The following is a 25,598-nucleotide window of genomic DNA, read 5'->3' as shown; positions in this document are numbered from 1 at the left end:
GGGACCAAAATGTTTTTTATTTTTATTTAATTTGGATTTATATAGCGCTTTTCCAAGTGACCAAAGCGCTGTATAATTGATAATACTATATACTCAACTAATACTTACAAAAACAAATATAGAAAATGGAATTAAAATACAAAAAAATATATATATAAACTATAAGGGCCTATACAAAAGTTACCGTAATTTCATTAACATTATTTAGGAAAGAGATAGGTTTTTAAAATTTTCTTGAAATATTGCACATTTGGGGCTTCACGAATATAAGATGGTAAGTTATTCCACAATCTAGGACCGATGAAAGAAAAACACTTATCGCCAAACGACCTCTTGGTCTTGGGGATGGCAAGACGGGTATAGTCTTGGGTAGATCGAAGTCCTTGCCGACCAGAATGGTGTTTGTTTATAAGGTCCTGTAAATAACCAGGTGCTGAGCCATACAGACAGTTGTACACATGCACTAAGATCTTGAATTCAATCCTCTGCTGGACAGGCAACCAATGCAGCTCCCCAATGAGAGGAGACGCAGTGGTGCGCTTGCTAGCTTGAAAAATAAGACGCGCAGCGCTATTTTGCAGTGTTTGCAAACGTCGGACGTCTGAAAAGCCAATCCACCGAGCAAAGAGTTGCCATAGTCCAGTTGGGAAAGAATTAAAGATCTTACTGCATGTGTACATGTAGAGCGGTCTATGAAACACCAAATCCTACTCAAATTACGAAGATGGAAGTTTACCCTACTACGCAATGTACTAACATGATTTTTCATAGAAAGTTGGTTATCAAGCATGATACCAAGATTTTAAATCTTACTGGATGGGGTGATTATAGATTCACCGATTTTCAAATCAAGTTGGGATATAGCTTTAACATGCCTATTAAATGAAATCAAGAAAAACTCAGTTTTTGAATCATTTAGCTTTAGTTTGTTGATCATCATCCACGAATGTATTTCAGTAATGCATTCGGTAAGTTTAAACGTAGCAGCGGAAATATCCTCCTCCGACTTTGAATCAAAGCTAACGTAAAGATATGTCATCAGCAGTGATACGCTACTTCAAATCGCCTAATAATATCTGCAACAGGTTGCGCATACATAGTAAAGATAGATGGACCTACGATGGACCCTTGATGTATACCATATCTCAAAAAATGATTCTGCGAGTATTCGCCTAGGACACAGACTCTATTTACACGTTCATGATGGTAACTAGCAAACCAGTTTAATGCAGTACCGGATATACCAAATTCACTCTGCATTCGATTTACAAGGATGTCATGGTCTATGGTGTCGAATGCAGAGGAGAGATTTCGTAGGACCAACATAATTGATTTACCTTTGTCAAGTTCATTTAACATATCATTCTTAACCCGCAAAAGGGCAGTTTCCGTACTATGAGATGATTTATAAGCAGACTGGTACGGTTCAGTAAGATCGTTGTTCTGGAGATGCTCTTTAAAACTAGAGACTGCAGGATATTCAATTATTTTACCTAACGTTCGGAGGTTGGAGACAGGCCGGTAATTTTTAAACACATCAGGATTTAAGGTTGGTTTCTTAATCAAAGGGGTAATACTCGCTTGACGAAGGATAATAGGAAACATCCCCGCTCTCAGAGAATTATTAACAATGGACGTGATACTCGGCAATAATGTATCAATATATCGTTTCAATAACCAAGTGGGCATAGGATCCAGTGGACTTGTTTTATTAGGAAGTTTAGTGATAATTTTCCTAACATCTTCCTCGTTCAGTTTTACAAAAGTATCTAACATATTTACACACTTACTTACTTTATCACTAAGGAAATTATCATCAGAATTTAAGATTTGACTGACATTGTATACATTATCATTCTTATCATTATTTATATGGCACATTTGATCAAGTTCAGATCTAATGTTAGACACCTTATCAGTGAAATATTGTGCAAATTTTTTGCTCAAAACAAGGTTAGAGGAACTTGCAGGAAGTTTACTGACAGATGAATTTAACAGACTATTAATAGTATTAAACATGGTTTTAGCATTTGCACTATTTAGTGTTTCTTGGAAAATGTTGGTTTTTACGTTCCTTGATAAGTTTAGTAACTTTGACATTTTGCTTAAGGCACATTTCACGATTTTCACCAGAGAGAGTTTTTCTCAACTTGCGTTCAAGTTGTCTCTTACATTATCAGTATACCATTTAGGTTGTCTGATCAGCTTCAGGGACCGTGATTTCTCCGGGCAATGTTTATCAAGTACTTCGCGAATAGAACTTTTATAACTCAGCTTGAGAATTGGGATCATTTTTCAGAAGAATACACTTCGTCACACGATCGAGATCAGGTATGAAGGATTCCATGGATGTCTGGGTCTTTAAACGATCTACGGGTGATAATTCTTCTTTCGGGACATGGTTTAAACCTATTTATGCTACACTCTATCATGTTATGATCAGATCCATATCTGCATGGTGATACAGTAATGGAAGACTCGCATGTAATAAGATCATCCTGTGGATCAAATAACATGATCAAGCGTATTTCCACATTTATTCGTTGAGCTGTTAACGTACTGTTTCATGTTGTGTTCTGCCAAAGAGGTTAAAAATCGCGACACATCTTGTTTTGTAGGATCATTAACATGAACATTCAGATCACCCATAATCAATGGTTTGCCAGGGAGTGTAGATACAACACCCAGGAAACTGTCAAACTCTTCAAATAATTGATTGTGTGTAAAGCCATTTTTCTTTGAGGGTGGTGGTCGGTATACAGCAATAAAACGAACAAACTTTGAGTTGCCATGCAGTTATTGAAGCATGTTCAAAAGTGACGGTATCTATTCCCGTAGGTGAAATACCTAGCTTCAGACTTGATTTGCTGATGATTGCAATACCGCCGTGTCTATCGCCAGGTCTTGGAAAGTTTAAGAAAGAATACCCTAATTAATGGCGTACATTCACCAATAAATTAAATAACAGGGTCTTCTTCAGACAACCAAGACTCTGTGATAGTCAAAACATCAACATCTTTGTCGAGAATATAGTCATAAATTGTTTGAGTTTTATTACCGATAGATTTTGTTTTCCAGCAGTGAACATCGAGATACTTTTTACTTTCCACTTTTATTTTTTTTTTTTTGCACATTGATTATTATAAGTAATGACGCGAAGTTCCGACTTCCTCTGAGAACATACATCAGTTTACTTGTTTGCCAATATTCTTGATTTCATTCAACGTGTAACGTACAAGTGACTTCATAATGAATGCAAGTCAGATGAGTTGAACCATTCACTCCGAGCAAGAATTCCGATTATACTGTATGTAATGAAAACCAGAGTTCGCAGAAAGTTCAGTTCAGCTAGAACAAAAGAATCAGCTGAGCATGACTAGACTTGAAAAACAAGCCAGTCTAGGCTTGTCTGGAATCAAAGCAGAAGACCTCATACAGACTACTTTCCCCTATATTACTTACTTCTTTCCCCTATATTACTTACTTCTTTCCCCTATATTACTTACTTCAGTATATTCAGGTAAACAGTTAGGCCTAGGCAGTGTAGTAAATTTGACAACAAAAGTTACAGAAGGAAAAAAGTCACAAACTTCACCAGACTTGGAAAAACAGACAACAGGTAGTAACAATTTAAGTAAAATCAGTAGAACATCAAGAAATTTAAATCAGAATACAACGCAAATTTTAGAAGATAATTCAGGAGCTATTCAGACACACTGCCGCCACCGTAGCAGCGCAATACCAATTGAATTTTTCAACAAGGATTCAAAATCGCCATTACGGATGGCTCCTAAGTTAACGGCGAAACACATCGAATTACCTCCGTTTTCGCCAATGAGGCCTGTGTTTGGCAACGCAACTGTTAAGTAACAGCGTAGCGTCAGGTATAAAGACGTGCATCGCTGGGAATACTTCCACCAGATGCAATGCGCACAGCAGACTTCATTAGTAAGATGGACAAGCTCTTTGACTCATGCAATGCTTGACATACAAAGAATGCGAACATCTACAAGCGGGCTGCTACGAAAGATTTCATGTAAAGTTTTGGGAAGAATGTTTCGAATGGATCTCGTCGTGGTCAGTGAATGACGGCTCAACAAAAAAAGTAGCTTGTATCAACGGATGGCTAGTAACACTAAAAACAATGATAGGGTTACATCGTGATTTAGCCTACTAGTAGATCATGCGTTCAAGTTCATTTTAACGGGAAGGTTAAACTAAGATTTCCTCGAGAATCTGTTTTCAATTGTTAAAGGAAGAGGTGGTTAATACAATCCGATGGCGTATGAGTTTCGAGCATCTTTAAAAGAAATACGTGTAACAAACTAATGATTCCTTTGGGTAACTCAAATTGTATGCCCGGATTCCGATCAGCAATTTGTTCATATTGACCAAGCAACACTCCAACTGGTGCCACAGACAACAGCGGGCATACGCCAAACCACCACAGACAGGCCCGTAGCCAGGGGGGGTTTTTATGGTTCGGGCGAACCCCCCCCCCCCCCCCCCTTTACAGCGAACCCCCCTTAACCAACTGCGAACCCCCATCCCCGACATGCTCAATACCTCACCCTCATCTCCGGAAATCCTCCAAATACGTGCCACTCATACAGTACCTTCTTCCCTGTATGAGCGTACTTCGAGGGATACGTGTCTGTAAATTTCTAAGAGTTGCAAATGAATTGCCGATTTTAACCTGAAAAATAAATGTTTGGTCCCTGCATGTAACATGATATTGACGCGTCTCACAGCGTGCTGGGGCACGAACGATTCGTACAAAGGACACCGCCAGACAACTGCGTACCAATTGTTTAGATCATCACTGGCAGTCAGGCAATAATTTATAATTTACTCATAGTTAATAATCGTCATGATACTCTCACTTTCAAGCATCTTCGCTCCAGTAATGATATGTCAAAATTTTGCATCCCGACCAGATTCACCAGAACTTGGAATTCCATACCCAATGAGATTCGCGATATTTTTGTTAATGGTTCATTTATTAATTTTAAATTATCTCTAAAGCTATATTTTAAATGTCGGAGAGAAACCTTTTAACTTTTTAAATGAAATGAAATGTCTATGTTATTTTAGTATATATTCTTGTTATTTGTAATTTTTGTGTTGGAGAGACACACCTTACCGGTGACAGCGTTTTGTTTTTGTCTCTCCTCGGCTTCATATATATATATATATTTCTATGTTTTTGTAATTATTATTTTCTGTTTATTGCCGAAATGAATAAAATAAATAAAATCATAGAGGATTATAGTGAATATTAATATTTTACACTATAATATCTATGGTATCATGTACTGTAGTTCACATTATGGCATCCGATTATTTTTTTCTAGACCACCAGCCGATACGTACTCAAATGTATCAATATCACCATTTACATTGGCATATTTAATTTCCTCAACAAATTGCTGTAAATAAATATTATAGATAGAGCTATAATAAGAATTGCATTTGCCTTTTCGGGGCTTCTCCTAGACGTACGTTCGCATTGAACTTATTGAACAAAACAAAATACCTAGTAAACGATAAAACAATCGGCGGTTCCGCACACAGAGCACGCGCATCTAACATACGGAAACAAATGTTATCGTCCTTTAAATAGTCCACGAGTCCAAGTACGATCGTTTTGCTCATTGGTAGCATGCTGCATGAGAGTGTCTTTTCCGGCCATCTAGGGGTGTCATTTAACAAAATTCGCTTCGCCTCAGGCCCCACCCCAGAGGGGGGGGGGGGGGGGGGGGGTTGGGGGGGGGGGGGGGAATGGACCCAAATACTTAGTGTCCGAACCCCCCCTTGACAAATCCTGGCTACGGCCCTGACAGATGTAATTGAACACGATGGCTCCATTAGAGCAGATGATTGTCTAAGTTGTTTAGATGAATTAACATAACAGAACTTAACACACTTGTATACGTGGCTGGTTATATGTTGTGAGAAATGTAGGCCTACTATCAAAGCACACCAACTGCAAGCATTGCGAAAGCTCTATGAACGGTTGTAATCGGCACCTAGAAAGTCCAAAACAGTTTTTGACGCATTTCAAAGCATACGTGCCTAATGACAGAGACGCATTTGGTGGCTTAGTAATGCCAAGTGAAAATGTCATTACCTTAGTATCGGTCTGTGAAAAGATTTTTGTCACAAACAAATACTTACATACATCAAACATATGTAAAAATATTCACCTCCGAGTTTCTGCTACATTAGACAGATTTAACATGAAATTAAATGTATGTAAACCTGACATCGAAACAATGTTTATTGCAACATACATTAACCTTACAATATTCTATTCTGTAAAATGTTTTACACATGTAATTTTGTGATTGTGAATTTCGTGAAGACCTTTTTGAGCATGTTAAACAATGGTAACGATACATAACTTTCTAAGATCTTTGGTCAAAACTATTAATTACTATAGAGGCCTCAGGTCTCTGTATATGAATATTACATATTAATACAAAATATAGTAAAATTCAGTCTTTTCGAAACTAAAAATATGTGATTTCTCTATGATGATCAACTACAAAAATAATCTAGTTAATAAAAGTAGTTTTGCATAATTGTGTTTTGGTTATAAAAACCAATGTTGTCAAAAACCAAACTGAAAGTTGGAAAATTACAAAAGATCACATAAGATACCTAAGGAGCTTACAAAACAGAGAATTAACAGACACAGGCCGATAGTTTAAACAAGAAATATTTCTTACAAAAAACGCTGCTCGCTTATTGACGTAACAGTTTTAAAGATATATTGTCCCTTTGAAAAATATTTTTTATTTCAAATTTGTTTTTGAATTTGTCATTTTATTGTCACATAATAGTTATTTTACCTGAAAAAATGTAATTAAAAGCAAAAAATACTTCAATTGTCTGTCAGACAATGGTTTTTGAGTTATAATTAAACGAATAACTTTGATATGAAACAGACTCAATTTAGTTTATTTTATTGCTAAGGTCAAGTCTGGAGGTCACTTCATCAGACCTTTAGATACTTCAAGTGTGAAGTATCATATTACAAACAAAAACTTTCCTGGACTGTTTTGATAATAATTCAATGATTATCTGACAGCAAAATACAGTATTGTCATGGGACTCATAAATACCAGAAATTCAGTTGGTACCTATAAATTATAGTCGAGTTTCAATTTTAACAAAAATGTCAAAGTGTAGTACGTAACTGCTGCTTGATTTCATCTAATAAATGAGTCATCTCCTGTGACGTAGCGGGTTAGAGCAGCAGCGTGAAAATTAGCCTCTTTCCACTCGGGGGGGAATACAGCAAAGTAAGAGAAATAGTAAAGAATTTGGAAAGAAAAGTGACACACTCAGGAATAAAAAATTTAATAATAAAATTACTTAAAGAATCTGGGCCAGGGGTTTTGGAGTTACTAAGATTCTTGGAAGCAGAAAGAACATCATTAATGTAAATATCTATAAAGCCATGCAAAGGAGGAGGCACAGAAGACTGAAGGATAGAAAAAGAAGAATCAGACGAACATTGGGTAGCAAACATCAAATTAAAATGGGCAGAAATTACATGAGGGGAAATAATGAGAGTGCCGTTGGTGGATTTAAATATGGAAGACACTTTTTTATTGGACGGGAAAGGGTAGAATCGGATTATTCTATTATTACCACTAAAGGTGGTTTATTTCTTTCTAAGGTATAGTTTTCAGTAAACAATTTTAGATTTTCTGGTGGTATATAAAGGCCATTGTTGTCTACACATAATATCATACACACAATTACAGTATAAAGAAATGGCAATTCATCCAGTTGATTTTACAACCAGACCATTTTAGTAATTATATTTATTATTAAATATTTTCAGTGATTTATATAATAAATTGCTTGCTTCTTGTACTTATCTAGCATATTACATCCATGTAATAAAAAAATAAATTTAATTTCAAATTACTTAATGTTAATTTATTTGTGATAGTGTTGATAAAAACATTTGCAAATTTGAAAAAAAAACAAAACAAAAACAATTACTATTAAATATAGGTCTGTAGCTCTTACTTAATAAACCTGGTATAATAATAATTATTATAGTGTGTGTTGTGAATGTAAAGTACAAATAACTCATTAAAACAAAAATAATTTTTTTTTGTAAAGTGACCATCACCTGTCTCTGTTTTCCCATATGTCATCACCCTGAGAATGGCCCTACTACCACAAGGACAAGTGTACTGTAATGCCAAGCATCTCCTGTCTGTATTTACATTATTTTATGATAGTTAAAATGTTTGTTATACATTTTACAACCATGTTAATATTATTAATAATATTTATTAATAATTATTATTAGTTTACATATGGTAGTTTCGAAAAAGCAATATCAAATTGTATTTTTACATGGCTAAACCATAGGAACAGCGACATAATATTTATCCAAATGATAATATTGTAGTAAAATTGATACGAAAGCATGGGGAAAAGAATGGGGGGAACGCTTTATGGGTCACACGGGACTAATCATAGTTGTGGGGTTATAATAGGCATTAAAAACCGATTATCAGAGCTCAAACATAAACTAATTTATGACGATAATGTAGGTAGAATTGTAGGCGTTAGCATAATTATAAATAAATTAACGTATTACTTATGGAACGTTTACGCTCCTAACAATAATACTGAACGAAACAAATTCTTTGAAAACATAGCTGATATAATTTTAAAACACTCTACCAATGGTAAAATTCTGTTAGGTGGTGATATGAACATTGTGCTTAACAACTCCCTTGACAAAATTGGTGGAAGTAACACCCAACCTACAAGTGTAAACACTTTAAAGTCGTTACTAGAAATGTTCGACCTCTCTGATATATGGAGAGCCAAACATGCAAGTGAAAAAAGATTCACATAGAAACAAAACAACCCTTTAATATATTGTACTCTTGATTACTGGTTTTTATCGTCTGATATGGATACATTGGTTAAGTCAATTAAAATTGCAAGCCCCAAATCCGACCATATGGCAGTACACTTAACTCTACAATTTGAAGATGAAAATCGCGGAAAAGGTTACTGGAAAATTAATAACGAGCTACTTAATGACGATAAATTCTGCATTGGAATTAGCGAATTAATTGATAATTGTATAGAAACCTACCAGAATCAACTTACAGATGCCGAATTTTGGGCTGTATGCAAAAACAAAATCCGGACATTTAGTATTACGTACTCACAATTATACAAAAAATCAGACAAATCTAAATTAAATAAGATAGAGAAAAAATTACAAGAAGCTCAAAACAATTTTTTTTTAAATCCAGAAAGTAACTTGTTCAAACTTAAATATAACAGTTTAAAACTCCAATACGAGACGACTTTCGAGAACTATGTACGAGGTATCCAAATCAGATCACGTATACAATGGATTGAAAAAGGTGAAAAATCTTCAAAATTTTTCCTCAATCTAGAGAAAACTAACGGTTCAAGAAAAAATATTACATGCTTACGAGACAAATAATGATATCCTAGCAAAATGTGAAATCCTAAAAGCACAAGTAGAATACTTTTCAAACATTTATAAATCGGATAAGACTAAAGACCCAACATCATTCCTTAAAAACGTAACCTTACCAACATTAACTGAAGTCCAAAAACTAGCATGCGAAGGCCCAATTACAAACATTGAATGCCAAGATATTTTGAAAACACTACAAAACAATAAAAGCCCTGGATACGATGGACTCTCGCCCGAGTTCTACAAAAAATTCTGGCCAATAATTGGAAATTTAGTCATAAAAGCTTTTAATGATTCATACAACCGCGGAGAACTAACAATCTTTCAAAACAGAGGAGTTATAACACTTATTCATAAAGGCAAGGGATTACCCCGGTATAGTCTTGATAACTGGCGACCCATAAGTCTCCTTAACGTTGATTACAAACTAATTACCAAATGTTTAGCAGCTAGACTTAAATTGGTTCTCCCTTCTTTGATAAACAATGATCAAAACGGCTTTGTTAAGAGTAGAACCATTCATAACAATTTAAGGATATATTAAGATATACGCAAACGAATAAGCTTCCCGGAATAATGCTATGTGTTGACTTTAAAAAAGCATTCGACTCGATTGAAAAAGATTATCTTATTGATTTACTACCCAAATTCAATTTTGGAAAATCCTTTATCAAATGGTGTTCAGCGATATTAAAAAACTGTTGTAATTGTATTATAAATAATGGACATCTATCGGAATTTTTTGAAGTAGAGCGAGGAGTGCGCCAAGGATGCCCTATTTCAGCATTCCTTTTTGTACTAGCAATTGAACATGTAAGATTAGACAATCCAATGCCATTACCGGAATTAAGCTTCCGATAAATGTGTGTAATAAAAACGAAGTAAAAATATCATCATTTGCTGATGATACAACAATATTTATCGACTCTATTCAATCCCTTGACCAGGCGCTTGATACCCTTGACAATTTTGCTTGCATTTCAGGACTAAAAATCAATGCCCAAAAAAGCGACGCTCTTTGGATAGGCTCACTCGCGTTCTGCTCGGAAGAAACAGAACGAATAAAATGGAAATTACACCCTGATAATTATATTAAAATATTAGGCCTAGTATTCAACCCGAACGTTCCTATCGAAAAAATCAAAATAAACTGGGAAAATAAAATGCAACAATCAGAGCATGGAAAGGTAGACACCTATCGATGATTGGCAGGAATATTATAGCATGGAGAATTATTTCTCCATGATTATAGTAAAAACGTTATTGGCTTCAAAATTAACATACCTAGCTTCTACAGTTATTCTACCGAACGAAATCGTAAAACAATTAAACACAACTTTTTTTTAACTTCATATGGAATAGAGCCGAATGTGTTAAAAGAGGAGTAATTACATCAACATTATACCGCGTCGGACTGAACATATTTCACCTGCCAAAAAAACTGTTAATTGATAACGCAGGTATAAAGAAAGGTATATAAGATTATAAAATAAAGATAAAAACGCAGTTAAGTTGTATTTATTTTCAAGAATTAAAAAGATAAAAATTGTTAAAAAGAGAAAAAAAGTTTGTTAATTGATAATGTATGTACCAAGAATATAAGTATAATTAGATTTTAAAAGAAATGAAATGCATTGATGATGACATGTATAAAAAATAGAAAATAACTATGGTGAATAATGATAATTGGTATAGAAACAAATACAAAAATCATTAGTAATCAAACAGATAACAAAATTGCAATTGCATAAATATATATTACTGTTTTTATATGATGTTTGTTTGAAATAAAAGTGGGATGATCCCACAAAAAGAAAAAAAAATATATCAAATTGAAAAGAATACCAGAAACATGTTTTCAGACACAATATTTTCTTCCACACAACTCAATAAGAACATACAGCCTGGTATATTTATTTATTTGATATTAACATTTGTTTCCACTAATTTGCATTTAGATATTATATAGGCCCCTAAGGGTATATTCAAGAGAAGTAGCAACATTTTTATTCAATGAGTTTTTTGTAATCCTGTCTGGTTTTTTTTTTCAGATTTTATTAACACCACTAAATTATACTGCAGATTAATAAAGATCAAATTAAATATACGCCATAAAGCATCCAAGTATTGTGGGGAATAGTTATATAGAATTACATGGATACGACCTTTTGTTTGAAATCGAGTGAAACCCCCATAGCCGAGTTAAGACCCTGGGATACTTCTGCCCATGTTGCAAGCCGTCTAAAGCTCCAGTAGTCCCACTTTCGGGGTTTTTTCTTCTGTCTTCCAAAGGGACACTGTATTGATTGATGGAAAGTGCCTGTTTCCAGTCACCTTTAGGGTCAAATCTATTATTTTAACTGTTCCCTTGTATATAAAAGTTCTACTGGATGTCCTATTATTAATGAAACTGACGCCGTTTTTACACCAGTAGCCAATCCGATGGGCAAGAATTTGGCTTGGTGGGGATCAACGTCTGAATATTATAGCAGTATAGTTCACTATATATCTTTTGATTATAGATACCTGAAACAACTTTAGTTCGGAGTTGAATGGAATACAAAGATTATAAAGTGTTTTTAAAAGTCATAATCAATCATATAAATTATATATTAAAATTATAGATAAACAGGTTGTTTATTAATCCCATTGGGGCTACTAGTGACCTATGGGGGTACTGTACTGTACAGTCACAGGACAATTAACATTCTTGGTTTGGTGACCAGTGAATACACTTGCTTGCTTTTAGCACAGTTCAGTTAAAATCAGAATGCCAAAATTAAAATTCTATGTCCTCTACTTCCAGTTCCTTTATTAGATCATGGTATGCTCCATGGGATTTTCGCCGCTGTATCCATGCTTTTACTCACACAATGCGTTTATTTTGCAATCGTTTTTTCTTCTGCTTGCGTTTATTTAGTTCTCTTACCATATACAAAATGATCAAAACTTTCGAAAGTACTACACTAAATCCATTTTAATTTAATATCACAATTTAATTCTAAATGATAAATGAACAGTTATTTACAATTTATCAAGCATTTTTTACCACTTTTCATAGCAATTACAGGATTTTATTTGATTATAAATGTTACCATATGATTAACAAAAAATAAATAAACGTATCCCTCGAATAAACACATCCCTCAAATTAACTCCGCCTCCCCACCTCCGGAGAGGGCCCTACCAAACATTAAACACTGTACTTTAATATGTTATTAATCATCTAAAACACGACGTCTGTGAAACAGAGTAGGTTTAGTTTTACGAATATCAAGCATTTCAATAATGGTAATCGACAGAAAACATCCAAGCCATAACGTCCTTCTAAAACCTTTTTTACCCGAGTCATTATCATTCCGAGAACCATCGTCTACACTTCCTGGATAGGGAACGAGCGAAGCGAGCTCATCCTCTAGTATTAAGTAATTTGAAATTTAAGCTGTATTGTCCCCCAAAAACATTAATTAATTAATAAAATTAGACTTTGAATAAAATATTTTGTAGTTTTAATAACGTTAATCACTTTTATAGAAAAAAAATTAATGTTTTCACTTATAAAATGACAAAATAATTGGTCAAATTCAACCAAAAACCCATTGGCTGGCAGCCAATTTGACAATTTTTTACTTTAAATTACAGTTTTTTAGGTAAAAACATTTGTTTCAGATCCAACTTTTGGTGACATAAAATGGCATATTAAAAAAAAGAAGAATTATGTTTTCAGGGGGACTAGTCCGGTGGCAGGAATCACCACCCGAAAGGGGACAAATTGCCATCCACCATCCATATTGACCAATCATAGAACGTACCTATAAAACCAAATAAAAACTTATATTTAATAAAAATTGGATGTGTTCTCATCCTGTTAATCAATCATACGCAATGTAAAAGAGCGAATACATCATTTCATCAGTTGACATAAGGTCAATTTCATCAGTTGACATAAGGTCAAAGGTCAAAATTTTAATACACGTATTAGTTAACAAATAAATGCAAAGTTGTCCAAACTATGATATTGATGGTTTTACAAGTAATCAAATTATTTGATTAGTAAAGTTATGTTATTTCATTAATATAATTTTGATTAATATAATTATAATACTGTATTTAATCAAATCAGACTTTGATCAGGATAGGAAGCGAATAGGAAGAGATAAGGGGTCAAAGTTCAAAATTGACCAATTATAACAATGTATATGTATTATAACCAATTTATTGAAGTTCAATTTGGTCTTTTAATACATTTGTATTGTTATAGGTATCTATTCAGTCGCCTTATAAACAAATACTTTGCAATTAAAGGTCAAATGTCAATATTGACCAATCACACAATTTGCATATAAACCCAAATAAAAACTAACATTTAAGACAAAATGTTATGTTTTATCATTCTGTTAAGACACAATCAAAAGAGCACATTTATCATTACACAAGTTGACATAGGTCAAAGGTCAACATTTGAACAAGTGATATACTAAATAATGCAAAGTTATTCAAACTATGAGATCGATGTTCATAAATGTAATCACGTTATTTGATCTGTGAAGTTATGGTATTTTTATATTTTTTCTAGTGCGCATTATTTTTAATGTATTAATATAAAACTGTAAAATAAATAATAAAATTATTAATATTATTAATATTATGACGGTTGAAATGTTATGATGTAAAAATGTTACGCTGACCTTCAATGATTTGCCACTATACAATTGCATTTATTAGGGCTACAATATTCGTTTTTGGATAATAAACTATATATTCATCACAACCAGAGAATACCAATTCGTACAGGATAGGGCATAGGCAGATCCAGGTGGCCAAACTCAATCCACAACTCACTACACAGACAGACCACAATTTTTATATAGCCACAGATAGTTTGGCCCATACAGGAAAGAGTTTCCTGTACACAAAAGATTCTAAAATAACCTATATGGATTTGCCCGAATGAACCCTCTAAGGACCCTTTTTGGATCTCTATGTGGTGTGCTACATAAGGCCCTGTATTAGAAATTAATATGGGGTAAATAGTTCATAGATGAACTATGGAATAAAACTAAAATGTTCACCCTCAATCTTTAAATAACATTTATGGACTTGCCCAAATGAACCCAAGGGCCGGTCCTTCATGGACCTTTCGGGGTTCTCTATCAGGGTCTAAAAGAGACCCTATATTGGAAATACTGTATGTGGGGTGAAAATGTGGGTTCATAGAGATATAATAAATATCCCTGTGCACCCTCGATCATCCATAAGGAACATTTTAGTGATTTGCCCAAATTAACCCAAGGGCCGGTGGTTCTCCATGGATGGACATTAAGCCCCATAATGGAAATACAAGGGGTGACACTGTGAGTTCATATAGACAGGCGCGGCCCATGGAATAAAGCTGCCTGTGCACTCTCGATCCTTAAGGAACACTTATGGATTTGCCAAAATTAACCCCCCAAAGGCTGGTCCTCCATGGATGGACATTAAGCCCCATAATGAAAATATAAGGGGTGACAATGTGGGTTTATATAGACAGGCACATGGAATAAAGCTGCCTGTGCACTCTCGATCCTTAAGGAACCGATTTGGATTTTGCCTAAAATGAAACAACAGCAGGTCATCTATTTAGACCCTTCTCTACTGTATGTTCAGTTCTACATTTGGCCCCTGTATCGGATCAATGCATTTGGCTACATAAGTTACTGTGTTAGAAATATATCGGGTAACTAAAACTGTAGGTTCCAATATTAAGCCATGGAAAAAGCCTGTCAACCCTCAATCCTTTTAAAAGGAACCCATATGGATTTGCCAAAATGAACCAAGGGTAACTTCTGAATTCTCTATGAACCGTACATTCAGTTTATTGGAGATACATGGATACCTGATTGAAATTGCTCAAATGTTTCTGAAAGACATTGTACTGTATAGTAGTAGTATTCCCCTTCCACACCTCTTTGCATTAAATCCGCCCGATAGGCTCTTATGTACAGGATTTTAAGCAATAATCACACTTGTATTTTTCAAGCAGTATAATCTATTGGATTGAATAAAAATATCTATTATAAACAATTTGCCGTTAGAAATCTCTATGCCATGTCGTTATTTAGATGAGAAAAACAGGTCAAAGGTTAAAATTACAGAAAAATAGTGTTTCAGTCACTTTTTGAAAAAAATGTTGCATTATGGCAAGTATAAACATATATACATTGTGAACAATTTGATACCAAAATTGGCTCCTTACGACAAATATTTATTAATTTATGTTTTTATAACCTTATTCAATTATGTCAAAGGTTAATAACCACACTTCCAGTCATTTTCAAGCAATATCATCTGTTACACTGAATATAAATGTATATCTTGGGAACAATTTGCTCCTATTTTTAATTCTCTCCGACCTGCCGTTACTTAGATATAGCAAAAAGAGGTCAAAGGTCAAATTGCTAAAAATAGGGTTTCCGGTCAATTTTACAAAGAAAGGTCTGTTAGAGCTAATATAAACATATACATTGTGAACAATTTGACACCAAAATTCTCTCACTAGGTCCAGAATTTCCAGAGATATAGCATGTTTTTATATTGATCAATTTTGAACTTTGACCCCTTATATCTCGAAAACGCTTCCTATCCTGATGGCAATTTGTCCCCTTTCGGGTGGTGATATCCCACATCCTGCCACCGGACTAGACAATATATCTATAAATTAATCTGGCCAAATACTTTAAAAAAAAAATCAATAAATAAATAAAGAAATTGTATTTTACCTTGATTTTAAATGCATTTGTGAAAAAATAAGTGGAGGATAGTAATACCCTTTTTCATAAATAGCTTATTGTTTAAACAAAATGCATTTATTTGTTTATTACATAATGTAATATGCTAAATAAGTACAAAAAGCAAGAAAATTATTTAAAAAATCACTGAAAATATTTATTAATAAATAATACTAAATGGTCTGGTTGTAAAATCAACTAGAAATCACTGGACGAGAGAAGTCCTTGATCAATGTCAGGACCAATCAAGGTGCTTTAAACAGTCCTGGCTTTGTTTGTATCAAACCTGTTAGTGGCGGTAATTATCGCTGTTGGTTTCGATAGAATAAAATAAAATTTAAAAAAATAAAATTGTTAGAAATAAACCCCTTTAGTGGTAATAGAATAATCTAATTCTAACCATTAAAAAGTCACTAAACATAAATTACCCTTGATATAATGGTACAACCAACCATTAAAAAAAATCTTAGTTTTGTAGATCTTAGTTTTCTAGACACCCTTCCATGAGGCCGTATGAAAGAAATAAAACTACTATACATTATCACAGTTTATCAAACTGATGAAAAAACAAGAAAATTATACATTGAAAAGGAAAAAAAAGGTATATAAATCGTATATTAATGGATTAATAGATTTAAAGTTAGTTGATAAAATTAAAATAGAAAAGCTAACAATTATAAAACTCACTACAACAAAACAGGCTTAAATTAAGAAGAAATTAATCTTTTGAAATTGTTTATTTGGGGAAAGCTAAACTAACTTTTGTGTTTATCAATTTCGTTCCAAATTTTGGCTCCACGGTAAGAAAAACACATTATGTGTATGATTGCCAATGAACTTTAAAACCCCTAATTACTTGACAAATGTGAAATTGGCAGGGAATGTCTAAAAATCTATATTGTATTGTAGTTACTAGCAATTTATTTGAAAAGAAGTCTTCTCATTAGTTTGCAAAGTATAGAAAAATCTTCAAATTTCCACAATGCCACAACATTCATATGGTGCCTCTCCTGTGTGCATTCTCATTCTTTTCAAAATTCCACTTGTCACAAGTGGGAATTTGAAAACGCATTTGAGAATACACACAGGAGAGGCACCATATGAATGCATATTGAAAAGTTTGACGGCACCCATTTCCTTAGCGGAAGCTCGAATATGGTGGAAAATCAGGAACTTTTGAACTAGTGGGTCGAGGCAGACGGATACGAATATTAGGCGAAAGAAAAGTGGATTCCTTATGGAGGGGGTGGTCTGTTTGGGAGAGTATACGTTTTACCAAGGAGAGAACACCTACATCATAGTTGAAATTAAGTACGGATACATCAACTCCAATAACCCGCCTGGCCCTTCTGGTAATTTTATTTAATAGTTCCTTATCTTTTTCATATAAACAAGCCTCTAAGATAATTCTACAAAAAGACACTTTTGTATCAAAGAAGCCAATCACAGTAAGTATTCAAGTTTAAATTTCTTTCCATGTTCACATTCATATGGCGTCTCTCCTGTGTGTACTCTCAAGTGCTTTTTCGAATGCCCACTTTCTTTAAATTTCTTCCCACAATGTTCACATTCATATGGTGTCTCTCCTGTGTGTACTCTCAAGTGCACTGTTAAATTCCTACTTTCTTAAATTTCTTCCCACAATATTAACATTCATATGGTGTCTCTTGTGTGTGTTCTCAAATGTTTTTTCAAATCTCCTCTATGGTTAAATTTCTTTCCACAATGTTCACATTCATATGGCGTCTCTCCTGTGTGTACTTTTAAGTGGTTTTTCAAACTCCCACTTTCTTTAAATTTCTTCCCACAATGTTCACATTCATATGGTGTCTCTCCTGTGTGTACTCTCAAGTGCTTTTTCAAATTACAACTTTGTTTAAATTTCTTCCCACAATGTTCACATTCATATGGTGTCTCTTCTGTGTGTGTTCTCAAATGCGTTTTCAAATTCCCACTTGTTTTAAATTTCTTTCCACAATGTTCACATTCATATGGTGTCTCTCCTGTGTGTACTCTCAAATGCGTTTTCAAATTCCCACTTGTTTTAAATTTCTTTCCACAATGTTCACATTCATATGGTGTCTCTTCTGTGTGTGTTCTCAAATGCGTTTTCAAATTCCCACTTGTTTTAAATTTCTTTCCACAATGTTCACATTCATATGGTGTCTCTCCTGTGTGCACTCTCAAATGCATTTTCAAACTACAACTTTGTTTAAATTTCTTTCCACAATGTTCACATTCATATGGTGTCTCTCCTGTGTGCACTCTCAAATGCGTTTTCAAACTACAACTTTGTTTATATTTCTTTCCACAATGTTCACATTCATATGGCGTCTCTCCTGTGTGTACTCTCAAGTGCATTGTTAAATGCCTACTTTCTTTAAATTTCTTCCCACAATGTTCACATTCATATGGTGTCTCTCCTGTGTGCACTCTCAAGTGCATTGTTAAATTCCTACTTTCTTTAAATTTCTTCCCACAATGTTCACATTCATATGGTGTCTCTCCTGTGTGTACTCTCAAGAAGTGCTTTTTCAAATTCCCACTCTGTTTAAATTTCTTCCCACAATGTTCACATTCATATGTCATCTCTCCCGTGTGTACTCTCAAGTGCTTTTTCAAATTCCCACTCTGTTTAAATTTCTTCCCACAATGTTCACATTCATATGGTGTCTCTCCCGTGTGTACTCTCAAGAAGTGCTTTTTCAAATTCCCACTCTGTTTAAATTTCTTTCCACAATGTTCACATTCATATGGTGTCTCTTCTGTGTGTGTTCTCAAATGCGTTTTCAAATTCTCACTTGTTTTAAATTTCTTTCCACAATGTTCACATTCATATGGTGTCTCTCCCGTGTGTACTCTCAAGTGCTTTTTCAAATCTCCACTCTGTTTAAATTTCTTTCCACAATGTTCACATTCATATGGTGTCTCTTCTGTGTGTGTTCTCAAATGCGTTTTCAAATTCTCACTTGTTTTAAATTTCTTTCCACAATGTTCACATTCATATGGTGTCTCTCCTGTGTGTATTCTCAAGTGCTTTTTCAAATCTCCACTCTGTTTAAATTTCTTTCCACAATGTTCACATTCATATGGTGTCTCTTCTGTGTGTGTTCTCAAATGCGTTTTTAAATTCCCACTTGTTTTAAATTTCTTTCCACAATGTTCACATTCATATGGTGTCTCTCCCGTGTGTACTCTCAAGTGCTTTTTCAAATCTCCACTCTGTTTAAATTTCTTTCCACAATGTTCACATTCATATGGTGTCTCTTCTGTGTGTGTTCTCAAATGCGTTTTCAAATTCCCACTTGTTTTAAATTTCTTTCCACAATGTTCACATTCATATGGTGTCTCTCCCGTGTGTACTCTCAAGTGGTTTTTCAAATCTCCACTCTGTTTAAATTTCTTTCCACAATGTTCACATTCATATGGTGTCTCTCCTGTGTGTGTTCTCAAATGCGTTTTCAAATTCCACTTTGTTTTAAATTTCTTGCCACAATGTTCACATTCATATGGTGTCTCTCCTGTGTGTGTTCTCAAGTGCTTTTTCAAATTCCACTTTGTTTTAAATTTCTTGCCACAATGTTCACATTCATATGGTGTCTCTCCTGTGTGTGTTCTCAAATGCGTTTTCCAATTCCACTTTGTTTTAAATTTCTTGCCACAATGTTCACATTCATATGGTGTCTCTCCTGTGTGTGTTCTCAAGTGCTTTTTCAAATTCCACTTTGTTTTAAATTTCTTGCCACAATGTTCACATTCACATGGTGCCTCTCCCGTGTGTACTCTCAAGAAGTGCTTTTTCAAATTCCCACTCTGTTTAAATTTCTTTCCACAATGTTCACATTCATATGGTGTCTCTTCTGTGTGTGTTCTCAAATGCGTTTTCAAATTCTCACTTGTTTTAAATTTCTTTCCACAATGTTCACATTCATATGGTGTCTCTCCCGTGTGTACTCTCAAGTGCTTTTTCAAATCTCCACTCTGTTTAAATTTCTTTCCACAATGTTCACATTCATATGGTGTCTCTTCTGTGTGTGTTCTCAAATGCGTTTTCAAATTCTCACTTGTTTTAAATTTCTTTCCACAATGTTCACATTCATATGGTGTCTCTCCTGTGTGTATTCTCAAGTGCTTTTTCAAATCTCCACTCTGTTTAAATTTCTTTCCACAATGTTCACATTCATATGGTGTCTCTTCTGTGTGTGTTCTCAAATGCGTTTTTAAATTCCCACTTGTTTTAAATTTCTTTCCACAATGTTCACATTCATATGGTGTCTCTCCCGTGTGTACTCTCAAGTGCTTTTTCAAATCTCCACTCTGTTTAAATTTCTTTCCACAATGTTCACATTCATATGGTGTCTCTTCTGTGTGTGTTCTCAAATGCGTTTTCAAATTCCCACTTGTTTTAAATTTCTTTCCACAATGTTCACATTCATATGGTGTCTCTCCCGTGTGTACTCTCAAGTGGTTTTTCAAATCTCCACTCTGTTTAAATTTCTTTCCACAATGTTCACATTCATATGGTGTCTCTCCTGTGTGTGTTCTCAAATGCATTTTCAAATTCCACTTTGTTTTAAATTTCTTGCCACAATGTTCACATTCATATGGTGTCTCTCCTGTGTGTGTTCTCAAGTGCTTTTTCAAATTCCACTTTGTTTTAAATTTCTTGCCACAATGTTCACATTCACATGGTGCCTCTTCTGTGTTTATTCTCAAATTATTCCCACAATGTTCAGTTTCGTCTTCATCTATATCTACATCACTCAGTTGTGTTTTAAAATCATCTTCATATAATGGTGTCTCCTGGTAGCGTTCACATTTTAACTTGTCTGTCTGTGTATGTATTCCTAAATGTTCCTTCAAATCACTGAACTCAAATTTATCTCCACAATGTTCACATTTATATTTCATGATGTTGGTTTTTCGTTTATTCCTACAAATTGTGACAATCAATGTAATAACTATATAATGTATTTACAGATTTTCATACTGTATTATTATTATTTTGCATAACAAGCACGCACACAATGTAAACAGTTGACAATAAAAATAACAAATCAACCAACAACAAAACAATGAGATATAGTATAACGTGTGGCTGGTTGATCCTCTCGGGTCCGCTATTTGTATTGACGCGTTCCGACTTCAATTGCAACTTGACGAAGTATAAACAACTATAAACACTGAAGTATAAACACTGTTCAGCCTGTTACTTTGCTGGCGAGATGTTTTTGATCTTGTGGCCTCCTCCCCACCTCCTCCTTCCCTTTTTCGCACCTTTCGTGTATTGCGACTCCAAATTTGTTAACCTACTTGGATCGATCCATTAACTTTCTCCTAAATACTACACCTTAGAATAAGTTTTTACAGACGTGTTTCTATGTCGCACATAACATTCTACACAACTTACTATTAATTACTTCTAAGGCCTTCTCGCGAATTTCGCCAAAGAACTTATAACACAAGAATCTTCTGTTAAAATAGTTCGTACTACTAGTAAGTACTGGGTTAAAAGGTCAAAACTGGGCTACGCCATTTCACAGCATGGAGCAGCGCCCTCTCCAAACTAGGAAGTCAAAACAAATATCTTAGAAAAGTAAAGATGGAACACTCTACGCGAAATGCGTGACAGCGTCAGACGCTTAGACAAGTTTCGAACTTTCACAGCGTGACGATCACTTATTCATTTGAATGGAGGAAGAAATTAAGTCTACATAAATTATTAATAAATAGTTATTAATTATGAAGGATAAAAATATAAAAAGTAGAGGCAGATACTGTGCAGCAATTAATTGCAAAAGCAATGCAAAGAGTAATCCAGAACTTAATTTTTTTCAATTTTCCTAAAGATAAAAACAGGTAAAATGTTAGCTAACAAGTTGACTAGCCTATGTATGGCTTACCTAGGCCTATTCTAGGCCTAGATGAGACTTAAATCAATTCTTTGGGCTTTAAAGTAACTTACTGATTTTAATATTTTATATATACATTTTATGCCTAGGCCTATTGATAACCCTGCATATGACCTGGCGGTTTATAATTTATTCTGTGCCTACCTAGGCCATAGTAGGGTAGGCTAGGCCTATATTTATATTATATATACTTAAGCCTATATAGGATAGGCCTAATTATTTATGTAGTCTATATGCCTTTAACATTATCAATTTGATCAAGTTATTATTAGTAAAAAATAGGCCTATGAGTATCATTCATTGAGTCATTTTATCATTATTATACCCATTATACCGTATATCAATAATTCAGGTGTGCTAGATGGGCCGTAAACACAAAACGTTTAGAAAATTGATTTAAAAAAACAAGTTCCTACATTCACCGCCGCAATTGCCATTTATGTAGCCTTCATTTTGAAAATTCACAAGTTTTGGAGTTTACGGGACGATTGGTGTGGAATGCGGTGCCCACATTATTTAACATTCCGAACCCACCACGCACTTTGACAATTAGTCGAAAACTACCAACAAAGACCGTCGAAGATGTATTTCAATCTGTTAACTGTTGGAATAATAGTTAAGTACAAATCAACAATGTCATAAATCATTTTTTATGTATTTTTACAATATTTATTCTGGATGGACACTTTTTGTTGTTGCAGAACGTGTTCGTTCTCATTGCTATCACACATACGCATCATCAATATCTTTTAACTCCTACTTCAGCACATTGTGTAGGTGAAGGATGTACAACAAGTAAGTAGACCTCCTTATATCATCATATCATATATTCATTGTTTTGTAACAAAAGAACTGTTTAATAGTTATGTATAATCAGTGTTTATAATTAACAAATATACGTCCAATGTTTCGATAGCGATTATCAATCTTTTTTATTTTTATTTAGGTACATTATCATTGCCATCTACTACTACTACACATGGTTGATGATATCATCGGTAAGGCTAAGTGTATGCCAAAGAGAACTTTAGATTTTTGTTCCGATCAATTGAAAACATTTAAAAGAAAACCAAAGGGGCGTATGTATACCACATCACACAAACTGTTTGCAATGGCATTGCGCTATCAAGGGGCCAGAGTCTACAAGTTTTGTAGAAAAAAATTCAACCTACCGCATCCAAAATCCCTCAAAAGGTGGCTACGTAATATAAAGATAAGGCCAGGTTTCAATGATGTCACATTTTCATCGTTGGCAATCGACGAAATGCCTATAAAATCAGCCATACATTTCGATAAGAACAACGATCGTATTGAAGGTCTGGAAGACTTTGGCAGCATTGGCATAACGAAAAAGGTTGCAACACAGGCCCTCGTTTTTATGTTACGAGGGTTGACTTCAAATTGGAAGCAATCACTCGGCTATTTTTGGCGAATGGGGCAACACCCAGGGATACATTGGCTTGCCTTCTGAAAGAATGCGTTCGTCGTTTATTTGAGGCTGGTTTAACTGTAAAGGCAGTTATAGTTGACCAAGGGTCTAACAATAGACGAATGTACAGAATCATGGGTGCATGTGATACTAAGCCTTACTTTTATTATCACCAACACAAGGTGTACGATCCTCCACATTTGATAAAGAGTGTCTCCGCAACAACCTGAAGAACCACGAACTGATTGTGGATGGAAATGTCATAAAATGGGACCACATTGTTTTTTATTTTTATTTAATTTGGATTTATAGCGCTTTTCCAAGTGACCAAAGCGCTGTACAATTGATAATATTATATACTAAACTAATACTTACAAAAACAAATATAGAAAATGGAATGAAAATACAAATATATATATATATATATATAAACTATGAGGGTCTATACAAAGGTTACCGTAATTTCATTAACATTATTTGGGAAAGAGATAGGTTTTTAACATTTTCTTGAAATATTGCACATTTGGGGCTTCACGAATATAAGAATGGTGTTTGTTAACGGTGTAAGTTAACGTTTTCGCCAATGAGGCCTGTGTTTGGCAACGTAACTGCTAAGTAACAGCGTAGCGTCAGGTATAAAGACGTATGCATCGCTGGGAATACTTCCACCAGATGCAATGCGCACAGCAGACTTCATTAGTAAGATGTACAAGCTCTTTGACTCATGCAATGCTCGACATACAAAGAATGCGAACATCTACAAGCGGGATGCTACGAAAGATTTCATGTAACGTTTTGGTAAGAATGTTTCGAATGGATCTCGTCGTGGTCAGTGAATGACGGCTCAACAAAAAAAGTAGCTTGTATCAACGGATGGCTAGTAACACTAAAAACAATGATAGGGTTACATCGTGATTTAGCCTACTAGTATAGATCATGGGTTCAAGTTCATTTTAACGGGAAGGTTAAACCAAGATTTCCTCGAGAATCTGTTTTCAATTGTTAGAGGAAGAGGTGGTTACAGATACAATCCGATGGCGTATGAGTTTCGAGCATCTTTAAAAGAAATGATGTGTAACAAACTAATCATTCCTTTGGGTAATTCAAATTGTATGCCGAATTCCGATCAGCAACTTGTTCATATTGACCAAGCAACACTCCGACTGGTGCCACAGACAACAGCGGGCATACGCAAAACCACCACAGATGTAATTGAACACGATGGCTCCATTAGAGCAGATGATTGTCTAAGTTGTTTAGATGATGAATTAACATAACAGAACTTAACACACTTGTATACGTGGCTGGTTATATGTTGTGAGAAATGTACTATCAAAGCACACCAACTGCAAGCATTGCGAAAGCTCTATGAACGATTGTAATCGGCAACTAGAAAGTCCGAAACAGTTTTTGACGCATTTCAAAGCATACGTGCCTATGACAGAGACGCATTTGGTTGCTTAGTAATGCCAAGTGAAAATGTCATTACCTTAGTATCGGTCTGTGAAAAGGATTTTTGTCACAAACAAATACTTACATACATCAAACATATGTAAAAATATTCACCTCCGAGTTTCTGCTACATTAGACAGATTTAACATGAAATTAAATGTATGTAAACCTGACATCGAAACAATGTTTATTGCAACATACATTAACCTTACAATATTCTATTCTGTAAAATGTTTTACACATGTAATTTTGTGATTGTGAATTTCGTGAAGACCTTTTTGAGCATGTTAAACAATGGTAACGATACATAACTTTCTAAGATCTTTGGTCAAAACTATTAATTACTATAGAGGCCTCAGGTCTCTGTATATGAATATTACATATTAATACAAAATATAGTAAAATTCAGTCTTTCGAAAGTAAAAATATGTGATTTCTCTATGATGATCAACTACAAAGTAGTTTTGCATAATTGTGTTTTGGTTATAAAAACCAATGTTGTCAAAAACCAAACTGAAAGTTGGAAAATTTCATAAGATCAC

The 25,598-nt window shown here is 34.4% G+C and overlaps 1 protein-coding gene across 1 annotated transcript; it reads right to left on the bottom strand.

Moving 5' to 3' along the window:
- Nucleotides 1–17,734: 17,734 nt before the first annotated feature.
- On the bottom strand, nt 17,735–21,700 carry LOC144848986 (uncharacterized). The gene is made up of 2 exons (XM_078705938.1): nt 21,674–21,700; nt 17,735–21,196 (listed from the first exon to the last, which is right to left on the bottom strand). The coding sequence occupies exon 2, from the start codon at nt 21,172–21,174 to the stop codon at nt 17,917–17,919; it is 3,258 nt and encodes a 1,085-aa protein (XP_078562064.1). The 5' UTR covers nt 21,175–21,196; nt 21,674–21,700; the 3' UTR covers nt 17,735–17,916.
- Nucleotides 21,701–25,598: the final 3,898 nt, after the last annotated feature.

The sequence above is a fragment of the Antedon bifida genome, chromosome 7, assembly GCF_963402885.1.
Source record: "Antedon bifida chromosome 7, ecAntBifi1.1, whole genome shotgun sequence".
Classification (NCBI taxonomy): domain Eukaryota; kingdom Metazoa; phylum Echinodermata; class Crinoidea; order Comatulida; family Antedonidae; genus Antedon; species Antedon bifida.
The sequence above is the reverse complement of the archived record's forward strand: the minus strand, read 5'-3'. Positions and strand labels throughout refer to the sequence as shown.